Source organism: Diabrotica undecimpunctata, chromosome 4, assembly GCF_040954645.1.
Source record: "Diabrotica undecimpunctata isolate CICGRU chromosome 4, icDiaUnde3, whole genome shotgun sequence".
Classification (NCBI taxonomy): domain Eukaryota; kingdom Metazoa; phylum Arthropoda; class Insecta; order Coleoptera; family Chrysomelidae; genus Diabrotica; species Diabrotica undecimpunctata.
The window spans coordinates 51118759-51135999 of record NC_092806.1 but is presented as its reverse complement, the minus strand read 5'-3'; the positions used below and the strand labels follow the sequence as shown (position 1 = coordinate 51135999).

General features: G+C 32.7%; 1 protein-coding gene across 5 annotated transcripts in view; it reads left to right on the top strand.

Moving 5' to 3' along the window:
* The window catches only part of LOC140439504 (uncharacterized), a 177302-nt gene extending 165684 nt beyond the window's left edge, over positions 1–11618 (top strand). For all 5 annotated transcript variants that reach the window (XM_072529452.1, XM_072529454.1, XM_072529456.1 and 2 more), the window contains 3 exons: positions 1631–1808; positions 8154–8330; positions 11372–11618. In XM_072529452.1, the coding sequence (XP_072385553.1) occupies positions 1631–1808; positions 8154–8330; positions 11372–11582 (566 nt within the window). In that variant the 3' untranslated portion in view covers positions 11583–11618. The remainder of the gene's footprint in view (positions 1–1630; positions 1809–8153; positions 8331–11371) is intronic.
* Positions 11619–17241: the final 5623 nt, after the last annotated feature.

Here is a 17241-nt window from a genome sequence, read left to right as displayed (position 1 = left end):
AGCTATATCGCTAAGGGCTCTTTCCATCACCTCTTCACCCCATGAAGACCGTGTTGTTTTTCTGTGATATGTTTGTGGCATCTGAAATAAATAACATCAACTAAGACCTATCACAATTAGGGTAATATCGATCACATTGGGGTAAAATCGACCACTATGGTCAATTTTATCCGAAAGTGTGCTCATTACTTTTTTAGAAAACACTTAACCTGAAATAATATGATTTTGTGATATCTGTATTCTAGAAATATGTTTTTATGCATTTTAAATACTAAAATGCTGACTTCAGCTAATAAAGGAGCTCTTACCTTAATTGACGATTGTAGAATCTTATAACAATCTTCCACAAAACACAAATTTACTAGACATTAAGTACCTATGGCGTATCAAAAACGACTAAGTGGCAAGTGCACCACCGTTTGTTGATGCATTCAACATGTGCGCATTCGTTTTACTCTGCGACGTCGATTAGATGAAATTTTAGAGTGATCGATGATCGATATTACCCTGCGGTCGATATTCCCCTTCCACCTTCCCCTATGTGTCAAAAACGCATTATTTTAAACGGTTTTACGTGAGTAACTCCAAAAATATAGATTTTATAGGAAAAAACTGTTTGGACATAAAATGAAGCACACACAGCATATACAGCATAATAACGTTACTACTGTTGAGATTTTCTTACAATATAAGTAATTCAGTACAAAATAAGTTTAATTTCGAAAACTCTCCTTCCTTAAAACTAGCTTAGAGATATTCTACTAAAACGAATTTATTATTAGCCAAATTTATCAAAAAAAACGAAAAACTGTTTATTATAAATTTAAGTACATGCTAGTTTTACATGGTAGTAAGTGTATATGTACATATATGATAAATAGTCAAACTAATTAAGTTTCTAATAAGGTCGCAAATTTCCGGTATAAATTTGTCAGTAAAGATTAGTAGGTAACCAATTCTAAAAATACAACTTATTTTCAAATCAAGAGATTATTTTGTTATGATAACAGATTTTCAAATTCACGACAACGTTAGATTATGTAACTACAAATAAATATTTACAGTTTTTAATTTTTGTAACATCTAATATTGATAAATCATGAAGAAAACCAATGCACTTGAGAAGTATTTTGGAATATAATATCTAGATAATAACTTTTACGGCTTTAAAATAACTAAATGTATGCTTTATTTAAGATGTAAACAAATTTAGCGGTTATTATGCTGTCATTACGATATAGTCTTAAATTGCTATATCTAATTTTGAGTATAGTTAGCCTCTCGAGGTATATCTGTGTAGTGTATCATTAAGTTTATATATTATACCTGACATAAACATAATCGACTTTGTCAAAGTCTGTCAAAGTCGACTCCGAACGACTAAGTGTAAATGAGTCATACTAGATAGATGTCGTAGTCGCTTAAAAGCCTCCAGTAAATATATGTATAGTTTTGATTTTTTACTACACATTATTTTCAGTAAACTACAATATTAAATAATTGGATGATGGGTTTTTGAGATGAAATTGGTTAATATTTGTTTATTTATAACTTGAACACTTATTTGTAAAACAGTTAACATTATTTGTACTTTTATTTGATACTCTAACTAAATATAATTGTATTCAAGGTAAAGTCCCAGCTTTAAGAATATTCAACACTTGTCTTGGTAATATAAAGACAATTGGAAACCACGTTGGCGACTGGGAACACATGAGTCTTTCTTTTGTTGGAAAAAATGTACCTGATCAACTATATCTAGCAGCACACACCTCTGGTGCCTTTTATACCTACAACGAGCAGCAGAGGTTAGTCTATTTACATATATTCTAATTTGTATACAAGTTAAATAACTATTTTTGTGATAATTGTGCCTTCATTATATAATCGCCGAATTTCCTTAACATTATTATATATGCAACGTGGATAGTTTTAAATATAAAGAATCCTCTCTTTAATAACACATTTATCCATATAAAAGGTTAGGACGACAAGTCACACTGTTTGTCCGGTAGTGTAACTACGCCACCTAGGAATTAAATCTGCACTGCCAACTGACATTTCAACTTACTAAGTCAGTCTTAATTTGTTCTTGAAATGATACGTTTAATTAATAATACTAATAATAATATGTATATATTAGTATAATTAATAACATGATTCAATTTTTCGAAAAATTGACAAAAATGTTAGGTGTCTGTCTCCATCTCCAATGGCGCTACAGCCCAAATCGGACCTTGGCCTCCTCCAAACTATGCCTCCAACCTTGTCGGTCCCGCGCCGATCTTTTCCAGGTTCTCACGTCTAGCAAATTTTACGCGTCCACTGCCACTTCATCCTCCCATCTTTTCCGTGGCCTTCCTTTTGGTCTTGCATTTTACTATCTAGGGCTCTTTTCGGCAATCTTTCTGTCTCCATTCTTACTACATGACCAGCCCAGCGAAGTCTCTGAAGTTTAACGAATTCTGAGATCGGTGTCTCTTTGAACAGTTAATAGAGTTCATGGTTGTACCTGGATCTCCATATTCCGTTTTCATTAATAGGTCCAAATATCTTTCTTAGGACTTTTCATTCGAAGACTTTCTTAGGAATTTTCTTTTACTCTCTCTCACATACACAGTCTTATCACATACTCCAAGGTCAGGTGTGCCAGCCCGTCTCCTTGCTTTAATCCTTGGACTATTGTAAAGTTTTCAGTGAGCTCATTTTGGACTCTGACAGTTGCTATTGACGAATCCATTGTTGTTTTTACCAGTCGGATGTATTTTTGGGGGATATTAAAGCTCTGCAATATTTGATATAACTTCCTATTAATTGTGTCGTAGGCTTGTTTAAAATCTATGAATATGTGAATAGTTGGTCAGTTGTAGATCTTCCTTGTCGGAAACCGGTTTGATATTCCCCGACAATATTTTCAGTTAGTTGTTGAAGTCGTTTGTTTAGTATGTAAGTAAAAATTTTGTACGTCGTGCACAAGAGGGTTATGCCGCGATAATTTTCGCACTTCAGTTTATCCCCTTTTTTATAGATTGGGCATATAATCCCGGTTTTAAAATCATTAGGGATCTTTTCATCATTCCAAATCTTGTTCATGAGCATATGCATTTGTCCTACTAGGTGATTACTACCTAATTTATATAGTTCAGGGGGGACGTTGTCAATACCTGGAGCCTTATTGTTCTTTTGTGCTCGTATTGCCTGTTTTACCTCTTCCATCGTTGGGGGTTCTATATTTTCGGTGTCTCCCTCATTGTGATGCATGTCCATATGCTCTTCATTTTCTTGTGTCCCTAAAAGAGTTTGGAAATAGGTTTTCCAGACTGACTTTATTTCTTTTGGATCGCTGGTTATTTGCCGTTCTTGATTTCTGCATAGATTTGTTCGGGGTTTGTATCCTTCTCTTAAATTGCGTAGATATCTATACGCCTGTCTTATATTGTTGCTTTGAAGATTTTCTTCCATTTTCTATATATTGCCGTTATCGTATTAGTTGTCTGTAGTGATAAGATAATATTTAATAAACAAAATAATTTAAAGCTTTATTGTAGTTTAGATTTAAACACCTAGCGCCACCTAGGAAAGAAATCTGAACTACCAACTGACACGAATAAACTTATCTGACAGATAAAATAAAAAATATTTATCTACCAAATAAAGTACCGAATAAGAAGTTATCTGGAAGATAAATTGTATTTATTGTAGTCTATTATGTTGTAGGTTATCGCAAAACCAAAAACGTAACCTATATACTTTATTATTGTGGTTGAGAGACATGAATCCGGTATTAGAAGATTTAATAAAATCGGAAATTTGATGTTTAATGTTTATAAACTTACTCCGAGAATTTAATATTTGAAGCGGAATCGACCATTTTAATTTTTGTAATGATAGAGACTTTATAAGAGGTTTAGATTAAGTAAAACGACAGTGATCTATATTCTGAGATTAATATATAAATAGTTGTTAATAAAATATTATAAAAGTAGGTATTCTACCTCTTTTTCTTCACTTAGTTTGGGCCTTCAATGTTTTCATAATCTTGAAAACTAAAAAAAAGTTTAAATGGAGATACTAAAAATGGATCGTTACGTAAAACTAAACTTAACAATCCATGAAGAAAGTAACTATAATGAATTCCATATTTAAACCAGATATGTAACAGAACCTTTTATGTATGGAAGAGAAGGTTTAGGTACTATTTTATTTATCCAATAGAAGTGGCTGAAAAGTTGAAAAGATTTAACCGTTCTAATCTACAGCAACATTCTATAACCTAGCGAAAGATAGCCTATAGCAAATACAGTCAAAATCGTTTATAACGAACTTCAGGGGACTGGTGGTTTTTGTACGTTGTAGCCAGTGTTCTCTGTAAGCGGTTCTATCGGTTATAATGAACAGGTTGCTATAAACGATATTATACTGGTAGGAACAGTTAGTTCGTTGTACCTAGGTTTATGACGCAAAAATGTGTTACTTTATCTATACTTATATGTTATAATAACATATACATAACATTTCAAATATGTGTTTATTGTACTTACGTAAATCTAAATATGTACCTACATATATGTAGAATGTGTATTGAAATAAGTATAAGTAGTCAATAAAGTATACTCATAATATAACGGCTTCTCAAAATCTTTGTATTATAAAAATGTAGGCATACATGTACTATTTATTTTTAAATAGACAAAGAAAAATATATACATTTTTTATGTAGTACAAAATATGTAAATACAACATTTTACCTGAATATTTAATGAAAAAATCTGTAATTTTTGTTTGTCGACTTCCTTGAACTTCTGAAAAATCATTTTTTCAATTGATGTGGAAACAATCGATAATGATTCTTTCACACTCTGGGAAGTTTCAGAAGTCTGAATAAATGCTCTTATGGTGGAACCAGCAGCATACGCTTTAGCAACAGTAGGGATTTTGCCGAAATCTTCCAATTTTCCATCAGCCTCATCAGTACTTTGTTTGTCACTAGTTTGGTGACTCAGTACGCACTCAGTTCTTCGCTCGTACTTATTTCGTCATCCACTCGTACATAGTCATCTGCAGAGCAGTCAGAACTAAGAAGGGAAACGGCATCCTGCAAATGCGTTTGTGCAATATCGTTGTATGCGATTCCTGATGGTTGTAAGTTGTTAGTTAGGCCGTAAAAACGAAAACAATTGATGATCGTTTCCTTCCGCACATATTCCCATGCCTTTGATATCATTAGTATAGCGTCAAGAATACTGACTTTCGTATCGTCGTTATTCTCTCTCTTTTCGATGATTGTGTACACCAATTCTTTCCGAAAGCATGCTTTAAGACTTCTTATAACTCGTTGGTCCATGGGCTGCAGTACGGACGTACAATTTGGAGGCAGAAAAACGAGTTTAATTTGTTTTAACCTGTCAACTGGGGAGTGGGACGGACAGTTGTCGACAATTAAAAATATGTGTTTCTTTTCTTCAGTAAAAGTTCACTGTCCCATTTTATTAAAGTCTTTTCAAAAATAGCCGACGTCATCCAGGCTTTTTTATTGAAGTCGTAATCAACAGGGAGAATTTTCACGTTTTTAAAACAGCGCAGCATTTTACTTTTTCCTGTCACCAAAAGCTTCCTTTTTATGGAACCGAACATGTTGGCTGCAACAAGAACTGTAACTCGCTCTTTTGAGAGTTTACCACCGGAACATTTCTTCCCTTTAAACTTTAACGTGTGATCAGGTATCAGTCTAAAAAATAACTCCATCTCGTCAGCACTAAAAATTTCATCATCGCTATAGCCGGACCTAAGTGTAGGCTACACATTTTCAACCCAAGCATTTAGTAATTGATCTGTCAACAACTGCTGACTCACCTGACATTTTTCCATGGACAATATTGTGGCGAGCTCGGAAACGTTGAACCCAGGAAGCATTACACCTAAAATACTTCTTCAAAATCACAGCGAAAGCGTCAGCCTTTACCTGAAGCACCGGCCCACTCACGGGTACATTGTTTGCGCGTTGTTGTTTGAACCAATCGAGTAAAGCACATTCAATGTTACTGTGATTTGATGACCGAACGCGTTTTCCTTTTTCACGCTTATTAAATTGCATAATAATTTTCTCTCGCCGTTTCATCATTCCAGCAATTGTTGAGCGTGACGTTTTAAATTCCCGGGCAATCGAACTCGCGGAATCACTGGAGCCGACTCAGCAAATTATTCCAAACTGTTCCTCAATAGTAAATTGTTTCCGTGACATGTTTTCTATGAAGGTTAGACACAACTAAATTCAAATTCAGAAACTCTTGGCTTGTGCCAAATGGTGTAATATAAACAAAATTTTGTAATACAATGGACCCGTCTTGGGAGGTCTAAATGTCTAAAGGACAAGTAATCAAGTATAGATGCCTGCCCGGATGTACTATAACCATAAATTAATAAATCCTTACTTCTCATTTCGTGGTACTAAATATCGGTAATACCCGTGAGAAATACAACACTACAATGTCCATTTTCATAACTTTACAGGATAGCACTTTTAAACTTATTTATTAAGATGTGGAAACAATATGATATTGAACATTGTATCTACTCTCATTTACATCATGCGTTGGTTATAATTATTTATTATTTATTTATTATACAGTGCGTAAGAATGTCGTAATTGAAAAAAATGGATGGTGTATCATCTGAGGTACAGATATGTACTTGAAATTGTACGCTGTAACCAATATTTTAACTGCTAGTGTTCCAAGAAATACGTTTGATCTAACCGATTTGTTCATTATAAGCAATATAAATGCCTTTTTTGTATGTCATTTTATGGGACCTACTATTTTGTTTGTTATATCCGATTGTATCAGTTTTTTAAGGATTAAGTCATAAAAGGAAGAATCAAACAAATTCACCATGGAACAAGTAACAGAGTAACATACTTCTTTTTCTGGACATGCTAATCACAAAAGAAGACACAAGGTATGCAACTGAAGTCTACAGAAAACCAACCCAACAAACAGATATTTAAATAACCACAACAGAAACATAAAAAAAGGAATAATCTAATCCCTATGTGATAGAGCCCGAAGCTGCTGTTCTAATGAAAATGCATTTCAGGAAAAGAAACACCTGCTAACAAATGTTCTGACTAAAACCAGAAACACTCATAAGAAGGGACTCAAAGAAGACAACAATACTATATATAAAGAGCTTTTCAGAAAAACTGAAGAGGACAGGAAATAAATACAACATTCAAACAAACACCACACTAAGGTCCATCCTATCCAAAACCAAACCTAACAACACACAAGAAAGATAAAAAACTACATCTATACAATACCCTATGAATGCAACAATTTCTACGTGGGAGGAACAACAATACCACTTAATGTCAGGATAAATGAGCATGAAACATATATCAAGAACAGAGACTTAAAGAAATCCCAGGTATGCAAACATGCCTGGGATATCGAACACAGACCACAATGGAAAGATGCATCAATAATCATGAAAAGATATGAACAGATATGAAAAAGAGAAAAATCAAAGAAACAGCCTTCATACTACTTAACAAAGAAACATGTGTAGCAAACCTATTAGCAGAATGTAGCCGGCTTTGGTTGCCAATACTAAAAGAAAAAGTCAACAACAAGAATATACCAACAATAGCCGAGTAATAGGTCAAACACATCGTCTACAATCTAACAACACATATGCAACACGCAATATACAAACATATAACATGAAACAAACAAAAACAGTCAGAATTAGATATTCCTAGGGTAAAAACACCACCCTAAAAATGTGTTGTAGCCACTATTAGCTGTTGGCCTCAAGCATGTCAACTTTGAAATGACAGCCAATATCAAAATCTTTGGTTATACACATTTTTACATAATTTGTACAAAAATCTCTTTTGAGAACAATTTCCGGAGTGGAAATCAAAACTTCAAATATTAGTTAATTAAAAATGTGATTTTCATCACCTGCAAAAATATGCTTGCTCTGCTTTTTAACTAATTAAAAATATAGCTAAAACTCGAAAGAATTCAATTAGTCCGTAGTTAACCAACAATTTTATATTAAGCGTGTCTGCAATATTTATCTTGCCTTATCGATCATCTGAAAATTTTTCAAATATTATAATTTATTAAAATAAATTTTTGTCTTTTTAGGTATTTTAAATTGGATGAGATTGAAAAGAAAAGTGTGCATTTAGGCAAATACCCAGAGCTTATTCGCACCCAAGGCGACCATCCTGTAGTATTTTCTGCTTATGGATCACACGGGATGTGGGGATCCCCGGGAGTACAAGAATATGTTAAAGTGCCAAAATTAACAGATATGACGGGGTATGTATACCACTAAATTTTGTAATATTTACTGGTAGATCAAAACATAATACAAAATCTAAACAAACGTTTTATTTAAATAAATACACCTGCCTCTACCTTACAGTAAGTAATGTAGAAATTTGCCAAATGGGTTAATAACAAAGAAAGAAAAAAAATTGTCCAAACAAAACACTTGACTGGCCCTACTGTTTTACTTACCTAAATGGCTGCTGGATGAAAAATTGCTAATAGTAGGTATGATATAAGGTGTCTTGCTAGTTTAACAGATGGGCGAGTACTGCATCATTTTTTGGGATGGAGCCTGGCGGAATGGCAAAGCTAATCCCTGGAATGGATTTGGTGATGGACGAGTGCTATACCATCTTTTAGATCGAGCCTGGTAGAGTCGCAAAGCTAATGCCAGTATTTTTTCCCTTGTAACTTGGGTCCCATTACAAGAGACCCAAGTTACAGAAAATCGACAAACATTTAGATCGGAAAGATCTTGTTACTGGTTATAAGCTGGATATAATATAGCTGAATGGTTGACGACGAAAAGGGCCTGATCTCTTTGGAACGAGATATTTAAACATTTAAAGTTCTAAGAAGAAGGGATATTGATTAAATAATGAGAAGGGAAATTAAATGATGTATAAATATTAAAATTTGGAGATACCACGGACATCGAAAAGTTAGTAGACAAGACAGAAAATGAAAAGTAGAATTTTATCGCCAATTATTTTGATATTTAGGATAAAAATAAAACGATAAACAAAAATAAAGAGCCGTTATATTGATATAAATTATTTAAACATAGAAAGAGAGAATAATTGATAGAAAATTAGGGATATGTAAAATAAAGAAGCTGTTAACATACGTAGCGTAACGTAGCGGTAACGAAGAACGTAACAACCAAACTGTACTTTATATTAGATGCATTTATTAAAAAAGAAAAAAATAGGGCCGATAGGGCCTTTTCTTCTTAAGTTATAAGTTGAGTACTATACGATCATCATATTACAAAAACCACGTCCCAACCATCAATTTTTGTTCATCTCATATATTTGTGAACACACACAAAACAACAAACCAACTTCTTCCGTGAACACCTAATTAGTTATTTAGGTTCAAGAACTTGTAACTTAAAAAGTTTTACATTTACCAGGTATCACATGTTGCTTTTTAACATAGAGGGCCTTCTATGCTTAAGTTATAAGTTAAATATTATATGAACTATTACATTAGATTACATAAGCTTTTATTTTATTCACTCAACATCACCTCCAAATATAAAATATATCAATTCCTATTTCACCCATCAACAATAAATTTTCAAGAATTCGACTTTCCACATATGTCTATTTTCCATTTTCCAGGTACCAAATGTTGAGAAAACATAAGGGGCCGTATATTGGAATCTCTAATTCACACTACTTTAAGACGTATGTATAGTTGGTTGCCTAACAATACCTACACAATTTTCTCACCACATACATTAATTAATAAAACAATTCCCACCATTTTCTTAAAAATACATTCAGGACAAATTAACAACTTAAAACAACAACATTGATGGTAGCTACTGCTACATTATTTTAATTTTAACTTTTTCAATTTTTAAATAGTGTTGGCTTCTGTCTTAATTGGACTAACACATGAAGTTACACTGACTGCTTTGTTCGGACTTCCATCCTAACTTGTCAAGATTGTCATTTCAATCAGTTGCTTTCATCAGGTCCTCGTAGACACATCGTCTCAGGACCACATCGAGTTAGAATCTATGGAGAAGTTATGAGCATATTAACGTGTGTATTAAAAACTGCGTAGGTAGGCGTGGCTAACGATGATATCAATATGGCGATGGGATCATGGCCGGACTCGATAATATTAAAACTGCTATAAAAATATGACTAGTTATTCCGAAGATTTAATCATAATCTAAAAAAGTGCAATACATTTTTAATAAACTATGATTTATTTATCCCGCGGTAAACACTAAAAACACGATATATTATACATAAAGATAAATTAATACAGTCAAATACTATTAATTTATTCTCTGAAGTACGGGCCATTACTTTGTTTACATATTTGTATACTAACCTGTAGAACGTTATTCCTGAAGATTTTTTATTAACATTGCTTCTGCTACTGCAACTACGTTGAGAACAAGAAACCATTATTATGCACTATCACAATATATTATTACAGTTTCTATAAAAGTATTATAAATTTAAAAGTATTCGAAAAACAACAAACGTAAACAAACATATACGATCTGTCAAAAGTGTCAAAACAATCTTAACAATATGGCCGAAGTGAGGTCGTTTTTAGTCACGTGATGCCCTCTAAATAGATTCTAACTCGATGCAGGACCAGCAACTTCACGTGGAGTCATACGTCGCCATGTTACCAAATCCACTGGTAACTTTAACATCATAGAATTTATCACCATATAATGTAAACCAAATTTAAAAAACAATTTTTAACGAGTTTTTACCCACATATTTAGTGGCTCAATACATGTATACCCACCTTAACCACATTTTGTATTAAGCTTGGTCAAAATTTAAATCTCACGTTCTTTTTAATTAAGTGGTTATATACTTTTTAGGTGCACTGATAATGGAATATGGATTCCGAAAACGTTTTGTGATATAGCCCGATTGGGTTTTTAAATTATATACCTTTTATAAAGGATTTTTAATAAAATTTTTTGTTATATTATGGTATACAGCCAACTACAGGAACTTAGATTCCTTGTGGATTTTAAGAAAAAAATGAATATAGCGAATAAACAGTATATTTATTGATTTCCCAAAAATCTATTTTTGGATTCATTTCCTTCTTCTAACTGGTGGTTCATTTAAAAACCTGACATATTAATAAACTTTACATTAAACCGAGATAAAATATAAATCCGCAATTTGAAGATAGGTTTTGTCATGTCAATTTGTATTATTTGGCACACCTCGTAGTATTATTAATTTTTTTTAACACAAATCTGTTTTTACAATATATAACTTACCAAATTTTATTCTCAAAAATCTATATTTTAGGTATGGAACTCCGTGGAAGACTTGGAACAACGTTAAAATTTACCATATTGGACATGAAACACTGCCTTCTTGGATGACATTCCGAGGGAGGTGGGGGAACCCCAAAAAGAGTTGTTTACTTATTAAGAAATTCGGTATTTGCGAGTATTCTGACGGACCTACTGGAATTGTTAGAAAGAAACAAGACTTTTACTGCTTTGTTAATGCTTAGTATTATTGGAAAAAATAAAAATAAAAAAAAACTAAATGATATTTTTTATTTTAAATATTTTAAGTATAAACAAAAAATAATTGCTATGGTAAAATATCTTCTTAGTTACACTGACAGAATTGCCATCTTTGAATGTAACTGGAAAACTCAAATTGACTGTCGAATAGCTTTCTCCATGCTCGTATGTACATAACTGATAATGAGAATAGTCGCTAGATGGTAATGAAGTTGTTTTCTGTTGGTATGTTTATGTTAAATACTAATTTATATAAGAATAAACACACCGTTATTTAATTTATAATTCAAAAAATTTTTAAAAATTTCTACAATAAAAATCGATATCTAAAATGGTAATTCTGATTAGAATCATTTTATGGTTTAATTCCATGTAAAATATTTATAACTCATCGCTAGATGGCGGTACTGTTTCAGTTATAATAATTTTAATTGTATTATTGAAACGTAACATAAAACAAAAACATTATATTAGAGCTTATATGTGTAAATAGTATCAGTAGTGTTGGATTATTTTAAAAAATATCTGCGTGAATATTTTATACCTAGGTACCAAACATTTCTTATAGAAAACTTACCAAGCGATGGCAGTAGATATTAAAATGAATTACTCTGACTAATATAAATTATTTACTTTGATAATATATTAGGTATTTTCATGTATTAGCATATATATACAATAAATAATTTTGTTTAATCTAGTTTGAGTCTTCTTTACTAAAGGCATGAATATGTTGAACCAATAAATTTTCTAGTAGATAAATGTCGGTTCGGTGAACTTAAGTGTATGAAATAATATAATTTTCTCTACAGTCCAATAAACTTTTTTTGTTGAAATAATGCCAAAGTTATTATATTTTACGAAAAAGAGATATATACCAATCTTAATACTCAGAGGCGCCATCTATCAGAAAGTATTAAAACCTTTCTGGCCTATTTTGCTTTTGTGAAACAAATTCTTTTATTTACGTTAAAAGTAAAAGCTTGTATAAATGTTTTCTAAAAAATTTACAATTATATTATATGATAGTATTTAGAAAATAATGTTATTCGTAATTTTGTTTCTAATAAAGGTAAAGTCTCTTAATACATAATATGATGTTTTATCTTAGTTCGTACTTTACTTAGCAGATGTCACACCAAAAGAACAACTTCTTACTTCCATATTTATTATTTTAGATGATTATTTCATCTAGACCGCCTATAGATTTTGCTTTGATTAATAAATTGGACTTGAAATCTGAAAATGTACAATGTTGCGTAATTGAGAGCTGGTTTTACCTCCAGTAATGAAAAATAAAATTCTCACATAATATTATACTACCTATAGTGTAATAATGCATTTTTAGATTCTGCCTAAAATTTTATAGACAATACCGTACACCGAAAAAGGAACCTCTTTACTGCCTTTATTGACTACAAGAAAGCCGCAATTAGACCTATATTAACATACACGGCGGACCTGACACATCTAAAACGAGAAACTAGAAACAACAGAGATGAAAATACTCCGACGAATATCAGGGAAACTTCTGTTGGACAGGGAGAAAAGCGAAAACATAAGAAGAGCATGCAATATAGACGACATAAATGGATAGGTGAAAAAACGGAAACAGGAGTGGAACGAACACATTAGTAGAATGGCAGAGGATAAGATAGTACGAATAGCACGAGATAAGTCACCAAATGGACGAAGAAGTATTCGCAGACCAAGAAAAAGATGGTGCGACAATTTAAACAAATTAGGAAGCTAATGTTGAAGAAGAAACAGACTTTAAAGCCTACATACAAGAAGGAAGAAGAAGAAGAAGAAACCTTTGACTGAGTGCCGCATGAATGTTTTACCTACTTATAGATATATAATATAAAAAGTCAATTATAGTACCTATAGTTACCTTTTTAAATCATTCAATGACAGATTGGAAGACTCAAATTTAACTTGAAATACCCGGTGAAAACAGTATCGAAACTGAAATTATCGCAATCAACCGGGGTATTTGTCAAGGGGACTCATTGAATCTACTTTGGTTCTGTGTAGCGATGAACCTCCTATCTCAGTTACTAAACTCCATTAACTTTTAACCTCAAAAATAACCATATTGTTAATGGCTTCCACTAAAAACCACATATAACAAACATTACCACAAAGGTCGCTTGCAGCCATTGTCTGGGGATTGTGGAAGTCTAATATATTAGATTAAAGAGTTCAATCATTACATCAATAACATATTCATAAATGAATTTTAAAAATTCGATGTTCCAATCATCTGGTCCGGTAGCTTTGCCCTCTTTTGTGTTTCTGATGGCATAGATGACTTCTAACTCTAATATTGGTGGTCCGGTATCCTCTGTGGTTTTTAATGATAGTAGCTTTTGGATATAATTGGTCCAGTGACACAATCTATTCTTCATATCAGTAATAATCCTTTATCATTTTTAAGGAAATTCATTCTTGTGATTTTTCTAGAGCCTGTCACCTCTTTGATTTTTTGTGTAAATTAAAGCTATCATACTTTTTATCCAGATCTTCTATTACATTGTATGTGTCGCAGAGCCATCTCTCTTTTGCCTCTCGAATTTTCTTTCTGATGTTTTTTTGAGTGACCTCCATGTGTATATTCTACGTTTAAGAAGTTTGAACAAGGTATTTGCAATTATGAGTTCATCATGTATACAGAAATCAACAAGCCGATCTCCACGTTTATTCCTTTCCCTGAGTCCATATTAGGGATGGCGGTTTTTGAAAAAACACCGGTTTTCGGTTCTACCTGTTTTTTTTTGCTTACGATTTAACCTGGCGGTTATAACCGGCCAAAAAAACCGGTTTTTTTAAAAGTCGGTTTTTGGTTTTTTTAATCCAATAAGTTACAAAGTTACATTTACAATGCACTTTAGTTTGCGATACTTCATTCGACTCGATATCAATATGTTAAAAATTAGTACTATCGAAAGAACATCAATATCAATATAAATAAAACACAATTTTTAATAAAACCATTTTATTCCATTAATTATTATATTTATTTATTATTTTATTATTATTATATATTTATTGAATATTATTAAATATAATATAGCGTAAGATCATTATATACATATTGCAATAATATACAATAAAAGTATAATATAAGTAGAATGAAGTAATATTTTAAGTAAAAAAGTATAGGTTAGAAGGTTAAAAATAGGTTATATTATATGAAATGGATTTAGCATTATGTTGGCCAGTATTTTTCATGAAGCCTATTGAGAAAAACTCGTTCATATATATGTTGGTCGGTTAAGCGGCTTCTCTCATCTGACACAATCTCATTCAATGATGACATAAGTCTCTCTGATGCCACCGAATTTCCGACCAACGACATGAATTTTTTAGATATAAAAGCCAAGCCTGGCATACAGGTTCTGTTCTGCTCCCAGAATGAAAACGGATCACTTAATCTCGGCAGCAAAGGCTGCTGCAGATATAGAATCAGTTCATTTGGAAAAGAACTTTGAATCCGTGTGTCCTGAGAACTCCACTGTTTGCCAACTCCAGATCGTGTGAAGATCAAAGAGGGTTTGATTTTAAACTCACTTTGGCTTCTTCATTCTGGAAGGAGCAGGAAGGAGAAAGTTTTCCGATTTCGGTAAGGTACGTCCTAACTTCCGAGCCTAAATTGGATGTGTCTCCGCTATAGACGGATTCAGATATAGCTTTTTGAACCTCTGGTCCCTGATTGTAGCATGGCAAAGCAGGGGGTTTCGTAAAAGCTTAGCGCCCCTCTCTTGAAGGCTAGTTATAAGCTTTTGGCATACCTTTTGGGCTGTACTAAGGTTTGGCTTGAGGTTTTTTAAAGATCTTTCGATAATAGACACCAGGGGGATAACAAGTCTAGCAGTAATGTACAGATCTCCTTTGTGGCCTCATCGAAAGGCCATAAAATGGTTACAAATTCAGTGATTATTTTTATATCTGAACCAGAAATCATCCTTAGTGCTTTTTTAATCGAGGGATCTGCCAATATTGCAGATATATATGGGGACATTAGTGTGAATCTTTTAAGCATATGGTAGACAGAATTCCATCTGGTTGGACGGATTGTACCAAAAGCTTCACTTTATCCTCTGACTTGCCCTCCCGTTCCTGCTCCATCCTTAACGTCTCCATAAAGAGATTGCTGTGCCTATCGAAAGTGACTATGGCTTTTATTTCGTTTATTAAATTTTTTAATTCTACATTGTTTATATCATCTAGGCCATCTGTGACAACTAAATTTAATATGTGTTCAAAACAATGTAAATGTTTGCCCTTTCCAAGTAACTTCTTCACTGCAGCCAGCATGTTCGCTCCACCATCCGTGCAGGCGCCAACAACCCTCGCCAAAGGGATACCAAATTCATCGAGGACCTCATTCATGGTTTGGCAGATATAATCCCCGGTATGCCGTTCCCGAAGGCGTCGCACACCCAACATCATTGTCTCAAGGCTGTTATGTTCTTGAGAATCTGTTCATGAATATAAAATAATTACAATAAACATTGTGTGTAACCGTTGATTGAATAACCCGTTTGGGCTATTCAATCAACGGTGTAACTCAGAAACTTGATACAGTGATGAGCACGCTAATAACCGGCAAAATAACGCAAAAGATGGAAAACATATTCAGTTGTGAGATAAAAAGAAATGAAACTAGTAAAGTTGAGAAATTTAGCGATAAAAACCTATAAACTTATATTTTATTTATTGTTTCCCACCTTAAGACGTATCGGACGAATTTGGCAACTACCACTGTGACAATTTTAGTTGACATACTCCTCTGATACGTCTAAACGTGGAAAAAAATAAATAGAATGTAAATTTATAGGTTTTTATATTTCCTTATGGCTGTTTATATTTTCTTATACTAAAAATATAGTAATAAATACTAAATTAAAGTGACTAAACCTTGCAGATTCTCAGAAAACAACAAGTAAACAGTAACTAGTTCAAGTACATCCTCAAGCAATGTGTACACAAAATATTCTAATGTAGTTTCTCCATTTATTTTGTGATTATTAGCCGAAAGTTTTCGAAAACAGCGCTTGTTTCCGACATTTTATAAGTAGCTTAATTCTAAATTGTTTACACTGCAGTCAAGAACAGGAAGTTTACGCGTGTAATAAACAGATACACATACACTGCAATAAATGCTTAACTAACCTAGTTTCTGGCTTACTGCTGTTGTAAATACAAGATATTAATTGTTGTACGTCATGGTATATGTGAAGTTGGATGAAACTTCCTATATTTATGTAGTAATATGAGAGCAAGTAACGCAATTGAAGCAGAAAATTGACTAAAACCAAAACGCAAATGGTTTCGGCAAGTTACATCTTACCATCTCCAACAAAATAAATATCATTGATATACTCCTCTCAATTTAATTTAGTACATTGTAGTTTCTATTTCTTTGCAATAGTGTCTAGCCAGTGGCGGACTAAGGCTAAAGTGGGCCCTAGGCAACATTGTATTTCCGGGCCTATTTTTCAGTCATGACACATACTTTGCGTTTGGTATTTTGGTTTCAAACTAATAAAATTAAATAAACATACTTTATTAAAACAAACAATAATGCTTAAACAAACATACCCATATTGATTATATATTTAATATAAAAAACTATAA